General features: G+C 44.8%; 1 protein-coding gene across 27 annotated transcripts in view; it reads left to right on the forward strand.

The window, feature by feature from the left end:
- The window catches only part of kif1b (kinesin family member 1B), a 290,388-nt gene that overhangs the window by 259,414 nt on the left and 17,918 nt on the right, over nt 1-13,056 (forward strand). For all 27 annotated transcript variants that reach the window (XM_085967403.1, XM_085967405.1, XM_085967411.1 and 24 more), the window contains 5 exons: nt 2,406-2,539; nt 3,269-3,330; nt 6,183-6,328; nt 9,041-9,280; nt 12,024-12,095. In XM_085967403.1, the coding sequence (XP_085823529.1) occupies nt 2,406-2,539; nt 3,269-3,330; nt 6,183-6,328; nt 9,041-9,280; nt 12,024-12,095 (654 nt within the window). The remainder of the gene's footprint in view (nt 1-2,405; nt 2,540-3,268; nt 3,331-6,182; nt 6,329-9,040; nt 9,281-12,023; nt 12,096-13,056) is intronic.

Consider the following 13,056-nt stretch of genomic DNA (forward strand, 5'->3'; position numbering starts at 1 on the left):
TCAGTCCTCATATTAAAACCATGGGCAGGATTTTCATTGGGCCTTGGAGGCAGAATTGGAGGCGTGTGGGGGGTTAAAATCGCGAAATCGGGGGCACGAACCCATCCCGCCCCCATGCCAGTTTCAAAGGAGGCGGATACCCGACCTGTGCTGGGAGCCGCCTCCCCGAGGCGGGCAGGGGATTAGTGCCAATAAACTGCCTGTTAACAGGTAACAGGCAGCTTTTAGCCTAATCCCTATTTTTATTCCTGAAGTGTGGGATTCCCGACGGCTCCAAACCACGCCAAGTTAGCGAGGCGGACCGTTGGGCTGAAGGGCTTGGCCGGGTCGAGATGTCCGGTGTTCAGGTGAGTGATGGGTGCATGAGTGCAGAGGTAAGTGTGTTTGGTGTGTGTAAAGTTTTTAAAGAAGTTTTACTTAACTTTACAGCCTTCCTTCCTTCAGGTCTCGGGAGTCCCTCATCTCACCGGCACAGAAAGCAGAATGGCTGTGAGCTGTCAAAAGTTGCAGCATTCAGCTTTCTGTTCTGGAGAGATCTCTAAATCAGCCTGAGAGGAAGCAATTAACTTGGAGTACAGATTGTCAGTGTGTCACAGCTTCAAAGAGCTGTCAAACGCTGATATTTCACCTGTCAAAAGCTCTTGACAGATGAAATGTCAATCTGTGACGTCACCTGTTGCCGGGTGGCCCTTAATTGGCCTGCTGGGTGGGCTCAACAAGGTCAATCAAGTGAAAATCGCGTGGGTTGACCACAACGCGATGGAGGCAGGACTACAACCCCAAAAGTTGTAGTCCAGCCTCCTACACGTCTCCAGTATTAAAATCCAGCCCCATACATCTGTCCTTATTTTTCTATAATACTTTGATATTATGTATAGTTAAATAGCAGTTTGCATAACGGAGAAGTAGCGTTGTTTGGAACATGAGTTTTTCTGCAGTTTAGAGTAAGAAGCTGGGAGCTGCAAAATGATGGAAGAAAATGTGAGTCTACCAATCTGACATATAGTGACGCCACTGTTCAATATAGAAAACTGCAGCATTAGTTCTTAACGTTCCCGTGCTGACTGTAACATCTGGTAATCTGGTGCTGCCAGTATGTATTTTTTTGAAACTGTGCTTCCAATTTCATAGTTTCAAGAAAACTGCACCTGTGTATACAAACCAAATGGTGGAAAACAGGAGCTGGTCATCTTGACCTGGTGACACCAGCTTCTGATCAGGAACTGTATTGCTGACTGGTTTTCAGGAAGTCTGCAGTTTGAGTCTACCTTTTATGTTCATTTTGTCTTATTCTGGGGATATCTAAAGTGGCAGGTCAGTTCTGATATTCAATTTGAGCGACGAGAGGGTTGGGATAGGCGTTCTAATGCACGGTGACATGAATCAGTCATTCGTGAAAGAAAGACTTATGAAATATTACTGAGCGGCCTACGGGTGGCGCTGTCCAGGGAGAGTATAAATACTCTGGTACGGGGCCCAGCTTGCGCAGGACATTCTTAACAGGAACTAGTGAAGAGCACAACTAGACCTCCATGTTGTAAAACAGCTGATTAAAGCTTTGTTTAACGCTTAGACCAAGTGCCTAGTAGTTTTCTTACGTCACACGGTATACCTTCTTTGCTTTGCCGATGACTCGTCGACCCAGAAGTCACGTTGTAGTTGGTGGCAGGAAAAGCAATTCTGCTACTAAATCGGGGGTTAAGCCACAGCTGATCCCGAATTGCCTCGGCGGGGAGTTTTGAGATGAGCTCAGGTCACACACACAGCCTGATCCAGCAACTGCACTTCTCGCACCGTTGGCTAACCGCCTGCTTCACTGCAAGCTTGCAGCCTAGCTTTCATGTTGCTAAGATTTTTTTTTAATGAGCCAGATATTCCGATCCCTGCAGGTGGGTACGCGCTGTGCACCCAACCGTAGGGACATCGGAAATGCCGGTTTCAGGCATGCGTTGAAAACCGGCATTTCTGATCTGTCAAGAAAGCTCTCGACAGATCCTCCGGCTGCCCTGGAGAAGGGCCTCTGCGGGCGGATAGTTCCGCTTTTTGGAGACCCTCCGCCCACAGAAAACCCTTACAATTCTTACGCCTGGTAAAAGCATATGAAGGGAGATTCCCTTCTGTGATTGGCTCCCCATGGCCCACGTGATCCCAGGGACGCTGCAAACTACGTGGGCCCTGCGCACTTGGAGTTTGGAGAGGCCCAGGAGTGCGTATGGGCGTAGATTTTTCCACATCGCAGGTCTCCGCCTGCGGGAGGCCTGTGATCGGAAAATACGGGCCAATATAAATGTGTGTACATTTTAGCAAAAGTGATACAATGATGTCAATTTGCTCAGCTTATAATTTTTGTTGTTGTGCACTTCAACTCTTGATTGAGTTTGTTTCTGCTTTGTTTGATCTTTCAGCTTGACCATTGCATTCAGCCTGCAGTGATCACCAAGGACATCTGTATGGTCTTCTACTCCCGGGATGCTAAGATCTCACCTCCACGATCCCTGCGTAATCTGTTTGGCAGCGGCTATTCAAAGACCCCTGACTGGTACTTAAGCTTTTCAAAATAAAATAAGGGAAGGTGCTTAATGGGGTTTAAATATGTTACCAATATAAGAATGAATTGGGGGAAATTCTGTCAATAGATTTACTTTAGACCAGCCGTATGATTTTTTTCCACATACGTTAAATGAGCTTTAAACTGGTGCTTTTTATAAAATGACTTGTGGTTGCAAATGTAATGGTGAAGGGGGATATTATTGATGGGAAAGAAAGAAAGATTTACATTTCTTTAGCGCCTTTCACGACCACTGGACGTCCCAAAGCGCTTTACAGCCAATGAAGTACTTTTTTGAAGTGGAGTCGCTGTTGTAATGTGGGAAACGCAGCAGCCAATTTGTGCACAGCAAGCTCCCACAAAGAGCAATGTGATAACGACCAGGCAATCTATTTCTGTTAATTGAGGGATAAATATTGGCCCAGGACACCAGGGATAACTCCCCTGCTCTTCTTCGAAATAATGGCCATGAGATCTTTTACATCCTGAGAGAGCAGACGGAGCCTCGGTTTAATGTCTCATCCGAAAGACAGCACATCCGACAGTGCAGCACTCCCTCAGCACTGCACTGGGAGTGTCAGCCTAGATTTATGTGCTCAAGTCCCTGGAGTGGGACTTGAACCCACAACCTTCTGACTCAGAGGCGAGGCTGCGACCCACTGAGCCCCGGCTGACACTTACAAACAGTCGTAACTCATTTTTCTTTTGGTTTTGTTTCAGTAACCGAATAAGTGGGATCTATGAGCTCAGTTTGTGCAAAATGGCAGACACAGGGAGCCCTGGTAAGTACAAGCTTCAGGTGATCCGGTTATCCAGCCGACCTTGTTTAGCACATGATGATACACATGTGGACGTACAAACACCCCAGCAGGAGCCTCTGCGTAGGAATCATAACCGATCGTGTTTTTTTTGTGGGCGCCGCTGGCAAGGCCAGCATTTTTTTTGCCCATCCTCAGTTGCCCTGAGGTGGTGGTGGTGGGCCGCCGCCTTGAACCACTTGTTATGGGGTTTGATACAACTGCGTGGTTTGCTGTGCCACTTCAGAGGGCTGTTAAGAACATAAGAATTAGGAGCAGGAGTAGGCCGTACGGCCCCTCGAGCCTGCTCTGCCATTCAGTAAGATCAAGGCTGATCTTCGATACAAGAGTCAACCACAGTGCGGGGCTGGAGTCGCATATAGGCCAGACCGGGGTAAGGTGGCAGATTTCCTTCCCCGAAGGACAGCACTGAATCAGTTGGGATTTTACAACAATCTGACTGCTTCACTTTTACTGAGACCAGCTTTTTATTTCCAGATTTTTTTTAAACTGCATTCAAATTCTCAAACTGCCCTGGTGAACGATAACATAACCGTTGTGCACTGAATGGGTATGTTGGTTACAGTCGATGTGCCCATTCGTACAGGATTTTGTTTAAAACTGCTACAGTTTCCACACAACCCAGTGGCACAGCCTGTTGGGGTACTAACCCACTGTTTATAGGGTGTCCAGACTTGGGTCATTCATATAATTCTTAATTTCCATCAGGATACACATGTAATGATATACAGTATGCCATAGTAACGCCCAATAGACACTCTGTGATTATGGAACAAAGGCTCACACACATTCTCATCGTTTCAAATCTAATTAAATCCTTTTGATCAATAAAATGACTTACTGCAGTAGATTTGGGACAAGTCAGAATCTGAAGAAGTAGCACAAGATGTACCACAACAATATAGATTTCTTTTTAGCTATTACGATAGGTGTCGTTTCACTTTTTAGTATTAAAAATTCTGGAGAGGTTTTCTGTGCAATTGTGGTTGAAATAAAATTTTGCAAATTCGCAAGACCCCCTAGAATGTCTTAATTTGCATATTTTTGGAACCAATGCCTTTTTTTTAAATAGAATCATAGAATGGTTACAGCTCAGAAGGAGGCCCGTCGAGCCCGTGCCGGCTCTCTGCAAGAGCACTTCAGCTAGTCCCACTCCCCCGCCCTTTCCCCGTAGCCCTGCAAAATGTTTTCCTTCAGGTACTTATCCAATTCCATTTTGAAAGCCACGATTGAGTCTGCCTCCACCACCCTTTCAGGCAGTGCATTCCAGATCCTAACCACTCGCTGCATAAAAAAGTTTTCCTCATGTTACCTTTGGTTCTTCTGCCAATCACCTTAAATCTGTGTCCTCTGGTTCTCGACCCTTCTGCCAATGTGAACAGTTTCTCTCTGCTCTGTCCCGACCCCTCATGATTTTGAACACCTCTATCAAATTTCCTCTCGGTCTTCTCTGCTCTTAAGTGAACAACCCCAGCTTCACCAGTCTGTCCACGTAACTGAAGTAAATTGTATTTGGTAATCTTTGGTGGTATTTGGTAAAACTATTTGGTGATCATCGTCCCGCTCCCTTCCAATATCCACAGGTGAAGTATCGTATTACAGAACAGTGTGTTGTAGTGAAAAAAACAATTATATTAATATGATCTCCTTTGAAATATATCTGGAAGTATATTGATCTATAGATATTCACAAAAGATTAACTTTCAACGGCCATGTTGTCCCGTTTGAGTGTTTTCTCATTACAATTCTTGGAAATGTCCTCTTATTGTGACACGCATTGATTTTGGTTACAGTAAGCAGCCCGTTTCTGGGGCGAGGGTCCCCGCCAGGGATTTGGTTTATTGCTTTAATATTTATATCGTTTCTTCCCCTCCTACTTTTATTTTTTTTGAAGATTTATGTGCATCATTTGGATGTGAAGGCCTCAGAGAGGGTGCAGAAAAGAGTTGCAAGAATGGTTACAGGAATGAGGGACTTCAGTTACATGGATAGACTGGAGAAGCTGGGGTTGTTCTCCTTGGAGCAGAGAAGGTTGAGAGGAGATTTGATTGAGGTGTTCAAAATCATGAGGGGTCTGGACAGAGTAGATAGAGAGAAACTGTTCCCATTGGCGGAAGGGTCGAGAACCAGAGGACACAGATTTAAGGTGATTGGCAGAAGAACCAAAGGTAACATGAGGAAAAACTTCTTTACACAGCGAGTGGTTGGGATCTGGAATGTCAAATTTTGTCTTGTAACACTCCTGTGAAGCGCCTTGGGACGTTATACTACGTTAAAAGCACTATATAAATACAAGTTGTTGTTGTAAAGACACTTGCCTTCGATATGATGCGATCTCCAGTCGGGAAGCAGTCCAGCTCCCACTTGAAGGCAATACAGAGAGTCAGCACCCACCACGGCGGCCGGCAATGTGTTCCAGAGGCTCGTGATTCTCTGTGTTACTACAATTCCTGTCTTGATATCTCAGAATATACCAATAGGGTGAGATGAAGTAAACCGAGTGGGAGGAGGCTTGTGTGGAAACACCAAACGGGCTGTTCCTGTGTTGTAAATTCCATGTAATTTACTTATGGGAATAAAATGCCAATTCTGTACTGTAGGCGGAGAGTTGCCCACATATGTATAATCTGAGCTACAGATATCTCCGCACCACATGGATTGCAAATGCATAATCAGGAAGCACCATCAGAGAGCTAATTTCCAATTTATGTTTTCCGTGTCTGTGTGGGTGAAAATATACTTACAACACATGCAATAGTATTTAGCATAACTTGGCCACCTTAAAGAGGTTGGAGTAATACTCTGTTCTGCTCTAGGCATGCAAAGGAGACGAAGAAAAATCTTGGACACCTCGGTTGCCTACGTACGTGGAGAGGAGAATCTAGCAGGATGGAGACCCCGTGGTGACAGCCTCATCCTGGAGCACCAATGGGAACTGGAAAAACTGGACCTCTTGCACGAGGTAGATGGAGTACAGAACAGATTGATTAGCTTCTTGCAGCTAAGCAGTTTATGCTTTTGGGCTCTTAAGGTTCAGAAGAGTGACCAGGAAGGGTACATTTTTTTTTTTTTTACTCATTCGTGGGATGTGAGCATTTATTGCCCATCCCTAATTGCCCTATGATACAACCAAGTGTCTCGCTCAGCCATTTCAGAGGGCAGTTTAAGAGTCAACCACATTGCTGTGGGTCCGGAGTCACATATCGGCCAGACCGGGTAAGGACGGCAGATTTCCTTCCCTAAAGGACATTAGTGAACCAGATGGGTTTTTTACAACAATCCGGTAGGTTCATGGTCACCATTACTGATTCTAGCTTTTTATTCCCCATTTATTTAATTGAATTTAAATTCCCCAGCTGCTGTGGTGGGATTTGAACTCACGTCACCAAATCCTTAGTCCAGGCCTCTGGATCACTAGTCCAGTAACAGAAATCACAGAAACCCCACAGTGCAGATAGAGGCCATTTCGGCCCATCGAGCCTGCACCGACACATATCCCACCCTATCCCCGTAACCCCACGTATTTAATCCCCCTAACACTAAGGGTCAATTTTATCATAGCCAATCATCCTAACCCGCACATCTTTGGACTATGCTACCATAACATAACCACTATGCTACCGTACCCACATTGGAATTGTATATTCTTCTTTAGTATATTATGATATAGTATTGCTTTCAAAATATTTATTGTGTGTGTAGGAAAATTGGAATTTAGAATAAAGATAATTGAAAAATTCCAATTTTACACAGGATATACAGCACAGAAACAGGCCATTCGGTCCAACCAGTCCATGCCAGCGTTTATGCTCCACTCGAGCCTCCTCTCGTCTTTCCTCATCTAAATCTATCAGCATAACCCTCTTCCCTTCTAACTCATATGTTTGTCCAGCCTCCCCTTAAATGCATCTATACTATTCACCTCAACCACTCCCTGTGGTAGCGAGTTCCACATTCTCACCACTCTCTGGGTAAAGAAGTTTCCTCTGAATTCCCTATTGGATTTGTTGGTGTACAGGAAACTCTCGTTTAAATGGCACCTAAATATCCAGAATTCTCTAATAACCGGCAAAATTCATACTTCGAAAACAACACCTCAATAACCGGCAATGTTGCCGAGTCCGAGTCTCCCGCGGTGGCCAAGTTAGTCAGTGGGGGTAGTTCTCCAAACTGCCACTACTCGGCTTCTTGGCGCTATCGGAAGTCGGAACACCGCAATAACCAGAAATGTTGCCGAGTCCGAGTCCATTTAACACAACATTCTGTAGGTGAGTACCCAATTATACTGCACATTTCTTGATTTTTTTTTTTATTTTTGTTTGTTAAAAATAGCCTCTAGTAGGTATACCTCTCCGTTATCCGGAATTTTTAATCAACTGGCACCATCCCGGTCCCGTCAGTGCCGGATACGAAAGAGTTTCCTGTATCTTATATTGATGGCCTCTAGTTATACTCTTCCCCACAAGTGGAAACTATTCTATCAAAACTTTTCATAATTTTAAAGGCCTCTATTCGGTCACCCCTCCGCCTTTATTCAAGCGAAAAGAGACCCAGCCTGTTCATCCTTTCCTGGTCGGTGAGCACCTCAACTAGTAATTTTGGTTCAGGTAATATTTCACACATTTCAAAATCTTCGGTTACTACATGGAAGCAAATGATTACTTAAAACAGGCTTCGAAGGCGCCAGATACGGATCTCATTAGGTTGTAGCCCCTCGCCAGGAAATTTCTCCACACAGGAAAGGCAGTCAGTGCTTTCACTTCCTCCTTCCCTGGAACAAAAAAACAACAGTGAAGCCAAAAAGAATCTGTTTCACTCCCTGTGTTTGGCCAATAGTTCTCCTTTTTTTCCTGTTTGACACACACGAGATTAGGCAGCAGTTCTCGAGTCCTCACAGTTTTCATTGTAGAGGTTGGTTCAATGAAGCCATTTAGCATCAGCACAGCGACAGTGCATTTTTGTTTAGAGTATTCGGAGGTTTGGGATTTATCATCCTGGCTCTGACTATGGAAAACACTTAATGAGACACATTAGTGATTATTGTTGTAGCAAGTTGCGAAGATGTTTTTCCCTACTACATGTCTCTTTGGTCTAGAGTATTAGTCATTTGAGGCTATTAGAACATAAGAAACAGGAGCAGGAGTCGGCCATTCGGCCCTTCGAGTCTGCTCCGCCATTCAATGAGATCATGGCTGATCTTCTGCCTCAACTCCATTCACCAGCCCTATCGCCATATCCCTTGATGCCCTTACTAGTCAGAAATCTATCGACTTCTGTTTTGAATATACCCAATGACTGAGCCTCCACAGCCCTCTGGGGTAGAGAATTCCAAAGATTCACCACTCTCTGTGTGAAGACATTTCTTCTCATCTCAGTCCTGAATGGCCTACCCTTTATCCTGAGGCTGTGGGCCCTGGTTCTAGACTCCCCGGCCAAGGGAAACATCCTCCCAGCATCCATCCTATCAAGCCCTGTAATAATTTTGTATGCTTCAATGAGATCCCCTCTCATTTGTACTTGTTCCCATTTATGTTGAACTATAATTGTAAAATTTAGTTTTGGTAAAAGCCACAAGACAGATGAACACGCATGTTTTGTGTCTCTCCATGTAATGCTTCTGTACTTTGAGCATTTTTAAGTGTTCAGCCAAGTAACCTATTGTGTATTTGTTAAGGTTGAGCGGACACGACACCTCCTGCTGCTGCGCGAAAAGCTCGGCGAAACGACGTCGAAATCCCTCTGTGATTCCCTCTCCCCGAGTATGAGCAGCGGCACGCTCAGCACCTCAACTAGCATCTCCTCGCAGATATCCACCACCACATTCGAGAGCGCTGTTACCCCCAGTGAAAGCAGTGGATATGACTCTGCAGATATTCAGAGCCTTGTGGACCGAGAGAAGGAACTGGCAACCAAGGTATTGCACAGTGAAGCACGGCCCACAGAGTCATTCAATGTGGGGCTTTTGTGCAGTGATCAAAAAAATGCACGGGTTGTTCGTTTTTCTTGGTCAAATAAAACTCCTAATCAATTTTTAGCACAACCTTTACGTCAGTTTGGTGTTTCCATAAAATTTTTGGCAAAATTGTGTTTCATCCTGAGAACAGACTTAGAGCTTTGGTTTTGTGGCACTTACCTTTACAGGAATTCTTTGTTTGTCTCCTGTTCTTAAAGAAAGGTTTAGATTCTTTGGTTTTGAAATAATTGAATGCATTTACTTGGACCATGGGTTAACCATTTCTTTCTGATGCTGTGCTAGTGTCAGCCGTGGCTCAGTGGGCAGCACCCTCGCCTCTGAGTCAGAAGGTTGTGGGTTCAAGTCCCACTCCAGAGACTTGAGCACAAAAATCTAGGCTGACACTCCAGTGCAGTGCTGAGGGAGTGCTGCACTGTCGGAGGTGCCGTCTTTCAGATGAGACATTAAACCGAGGCCCCGTCTTCCCCCCTCAGGTGGACGCAAAAGATCCCACAGACACTATTTCAAAGAAGAGCAGGGAAGGTGTCCTGGGGCCAATATTTATCTGTCAATCAACAGCATTAAAACAGATTATCTGGATTATCAGATTGCAGTTTGTGGGAGCTTGCTGTGCGCAAATTGGCTGCCGCGTTTCCTACATTACAACAGTGACCACACTTCATTAACAAGTACTTCAGTGGCTGAGGTTGTGAAAGGCGCTATATAAATGCAAGTCTTTCTTATCTTTTTTTAGGAAATGATGGACGGTAAATGAAACGACAGCATTTCACTCATTTGCACGGTGGTGCTGTTGATTCCCCGACACCCCCCCCCCCCCAAGACACTGGCCCAAAACCTAGTAGTGCAAATTCATGGTCAGAGTTCCCCACACAGCACGTTCCTAACCTGGCCTTACTATTTGAAGGGACGCGGAGGGCCATGGCCCAGCAGATGTATCCACACAGAAGTAGGGAAATTTGGAAAGAAAATCAAACTCATTATTCTGGCATTTCTACCAGTAGCTACTTTAGGTTTCCTAACAGCAGAGTCCCGAGAGCAACGTCGTCCCTCTGCTGCAGAACAATCCGTGAATTGGGAAGCAAAGAGCAAAGCACTTTTTTATTTTGGAAACAAAACACTAAAATTTGCTTTATTACAAAAATAGTGCCATGTAGCAAAATGGAACAATTAGCGAGACACTTGTGTTCAGACAGCTTGTGAATATCATCATTAAATAAATCGGGCCCTGTGTGTTTGTCTTTTGAATCTGTAGTCAAATGAATCAAGTGGAGAACCAGCCAAGCTGTGTAAGCACCGTTGCCTAAAATGTCCAGTCGACAGTACAGTACCTCTTCCCCTTTTATTAAGACAAAAAGCAAAATACTGCGGATGCTGGAAATCTGAAATGAAAACAGAAAATGCTGGAAACACTCAGCGGGCCAGGCAGCATCTGTGGAGAGAGGAACAGTCAACGTTTCAGGTCGGTGACCAAAGGTTCTGACGAAAGGGTCATCCACCTGAAACGCTAACTCTGTTTCTCTCTCCGCAGGTGCTGCCCGACCCACTGAGTGTTCCCAGCATTGTCTGTTTTTACTCCTTTATTAAGATGTGTTTTTCTGTGAACTACAGAATCTATCATCATGAAAGGAGGCCGTTCGGCCCATCGTGCCTGTGCCAGCTATCTAATTAGTCCCACTCCCCTGCTCCTTCCCGATAGCCGTGCAACATTTTAACATAAGAACGTAAAAAAGTAGGAGCAGGAGTCGGCCATTTGGCCCTTCGAGCCTGCTCCGCCATTCAATGAGATCATGGCTGATCTTCTACCTCATCTCCACTTTCCGGCACTATCCCCATATCCCTTGATTCCTTTAATATTCAAAAATCTATCGATCTCCGTCTTGAATATACTCAGCGACTGAGCCTCCACAGCCCTCTGGGGTAGAGAATTCCGAAGATTCACCACCCTCCGAGTGAAGAAATTTCTCCTCATCTCAGTCCTAAATGGCCGACCCCTTATCCTGAGACTGTGACCTCTGGTTCTAGCTACCTGCATGACGAGAAATAAAAGCACATGGATTGCAATTTTTGTTAGTGGAGATGTCTGTCACATGTATACAGTTCCTGTAACAGGCTTAGCTCCAAGCGCTGATCGCTCTATTAAATGCGGACAGATCTCACTGTCACCCACTTCTAGTTACCGTACTTAACAGACGATAATAGACGGCACTTGAGTGTGCATTGGTAACAGTTCTTTCTAAACATCCCTTTTCAAATATATGTCCAGTTCCCTTTTTGAAAGTTACTATTAAATCTGCTTCCCCCGCCCTTTCAGGCAGCGCATTCCAAATCACAACAACTCGCTGCGTAAAAATTAATTCTACTCATCTTTCCTTCTGATTCTTCTGCCAATTGTGGTTCCTTTCTTTTTCTAGAAGCATGCAGTTAGCAGATTTGTTCAACCTACTTGGTCCACTGATATTTGGTGCAGTTTTTTATTCTGAAAGTGAATACCGTTTTTAAAAGAAATACCAAAGTAATCTGGAATGCTGCTTTATCCCTGATAACAATTTAGTCTCGCGCGATTTGCAATGTGAAGCAAATATTTCTTGATGCTTTAATTCTTTTGACAAGCGTACCTTCAATTACCAATCTCTCTGGTCTGTTTCATGCCTGGTTGTCATTGTCCTTAATCTTTTTGTTTCAGTGCCTGCGACTTCTAATGCACACCTTCAATAAAGAACTGAACCAAGTCTGCAACAGCATCAGTGATAGTAAGGTAAATACAAGCTCAGACTGCTAGAAATTGCTTTAACACCAAAGACAGCCTGAAGATGGTGCAGAGCAGTATGTGCTGTGTCACTGGGGCAGGTACCAGGTGAAGGCTTGGGCCTTTCCCTTTCCCCCCCACCACCCCCCCTTTCTTTCTCTAGTTCACAGCAACACGTTTCGAGTAAGCACGAGACACTCGATAGTATAGTACAGGAAACTTTGTTATATCCGGCACCGACGGGACCGAGCTGTTGCCGATATATCAAAACTGCCGGACACACCAGCGTTAATGTTGAAGCATATGGAGATTTGCAGCTCCGTATCTGGCAACAAACACTGTTGCTTAGCAACAGCTTCTAAACAGTCGGCCGTACCTTAGCATCTCTGTAGCTTAGCAACAGCTTCAGAGAGACTTTGCAGAGCCTGACTGTTGAGAAAAAAAAAGCCACGAGAAGAAAAAAAACCTAACAAAACGGCTCCTGATTTCTGCCGGTAGATTGAGGTTTCCAGACATACAACCTCCGGATAAACCAAAGTTTCCTGTATACGGGACAGACTTTACTTATTACATCGGATTACACAGGATATACAGCACAGAAAACAGGCCATTCGGCCCAACCAGTCCATGCCGGCGTTTATGCTCCACTCAAGCCTCCTCCCGTCTTTCCGCATTTAAATCTATCAGCATAACCCTCTATTCCCTTCTCCCTCATATGCCTGTCTAGCCTCCCCTTAAATGCATCTATACTATTCACCTCAACCACTCCCTGTGGTAGCGAGTTCCACATTCTCGCCACTCTCTGGGAAAAGAAGTTTCTTCTGAATTCCCTATTGGATTTCTTGGTGACGATCTTATATTGATGGCCTCCAGTTATGCTCTTTCCCCACAAGTGGAAACGTTCTCTCTCTATCCACTCTTATCAAAACCTTTCATAATTTTAAAGACCTCTACTAGGTCACCCCTCAGC

Source organism: Somniosus microcephalus, chromosome 25 (assembly GCF_052327205.1).
Source record: "Somniosus microcephalus isolate GS21.2 chromosome 25, FLI_Smic_1.0, whole genome shotgun sequence".
In the NCBI taxonomy this organism is placed as follows: Eukaryota; Metazoa; Chordata; class Chondrichthyes; order Squaliformes; family Somniosidae; genus Somniosus; species Somniosus microcephalus.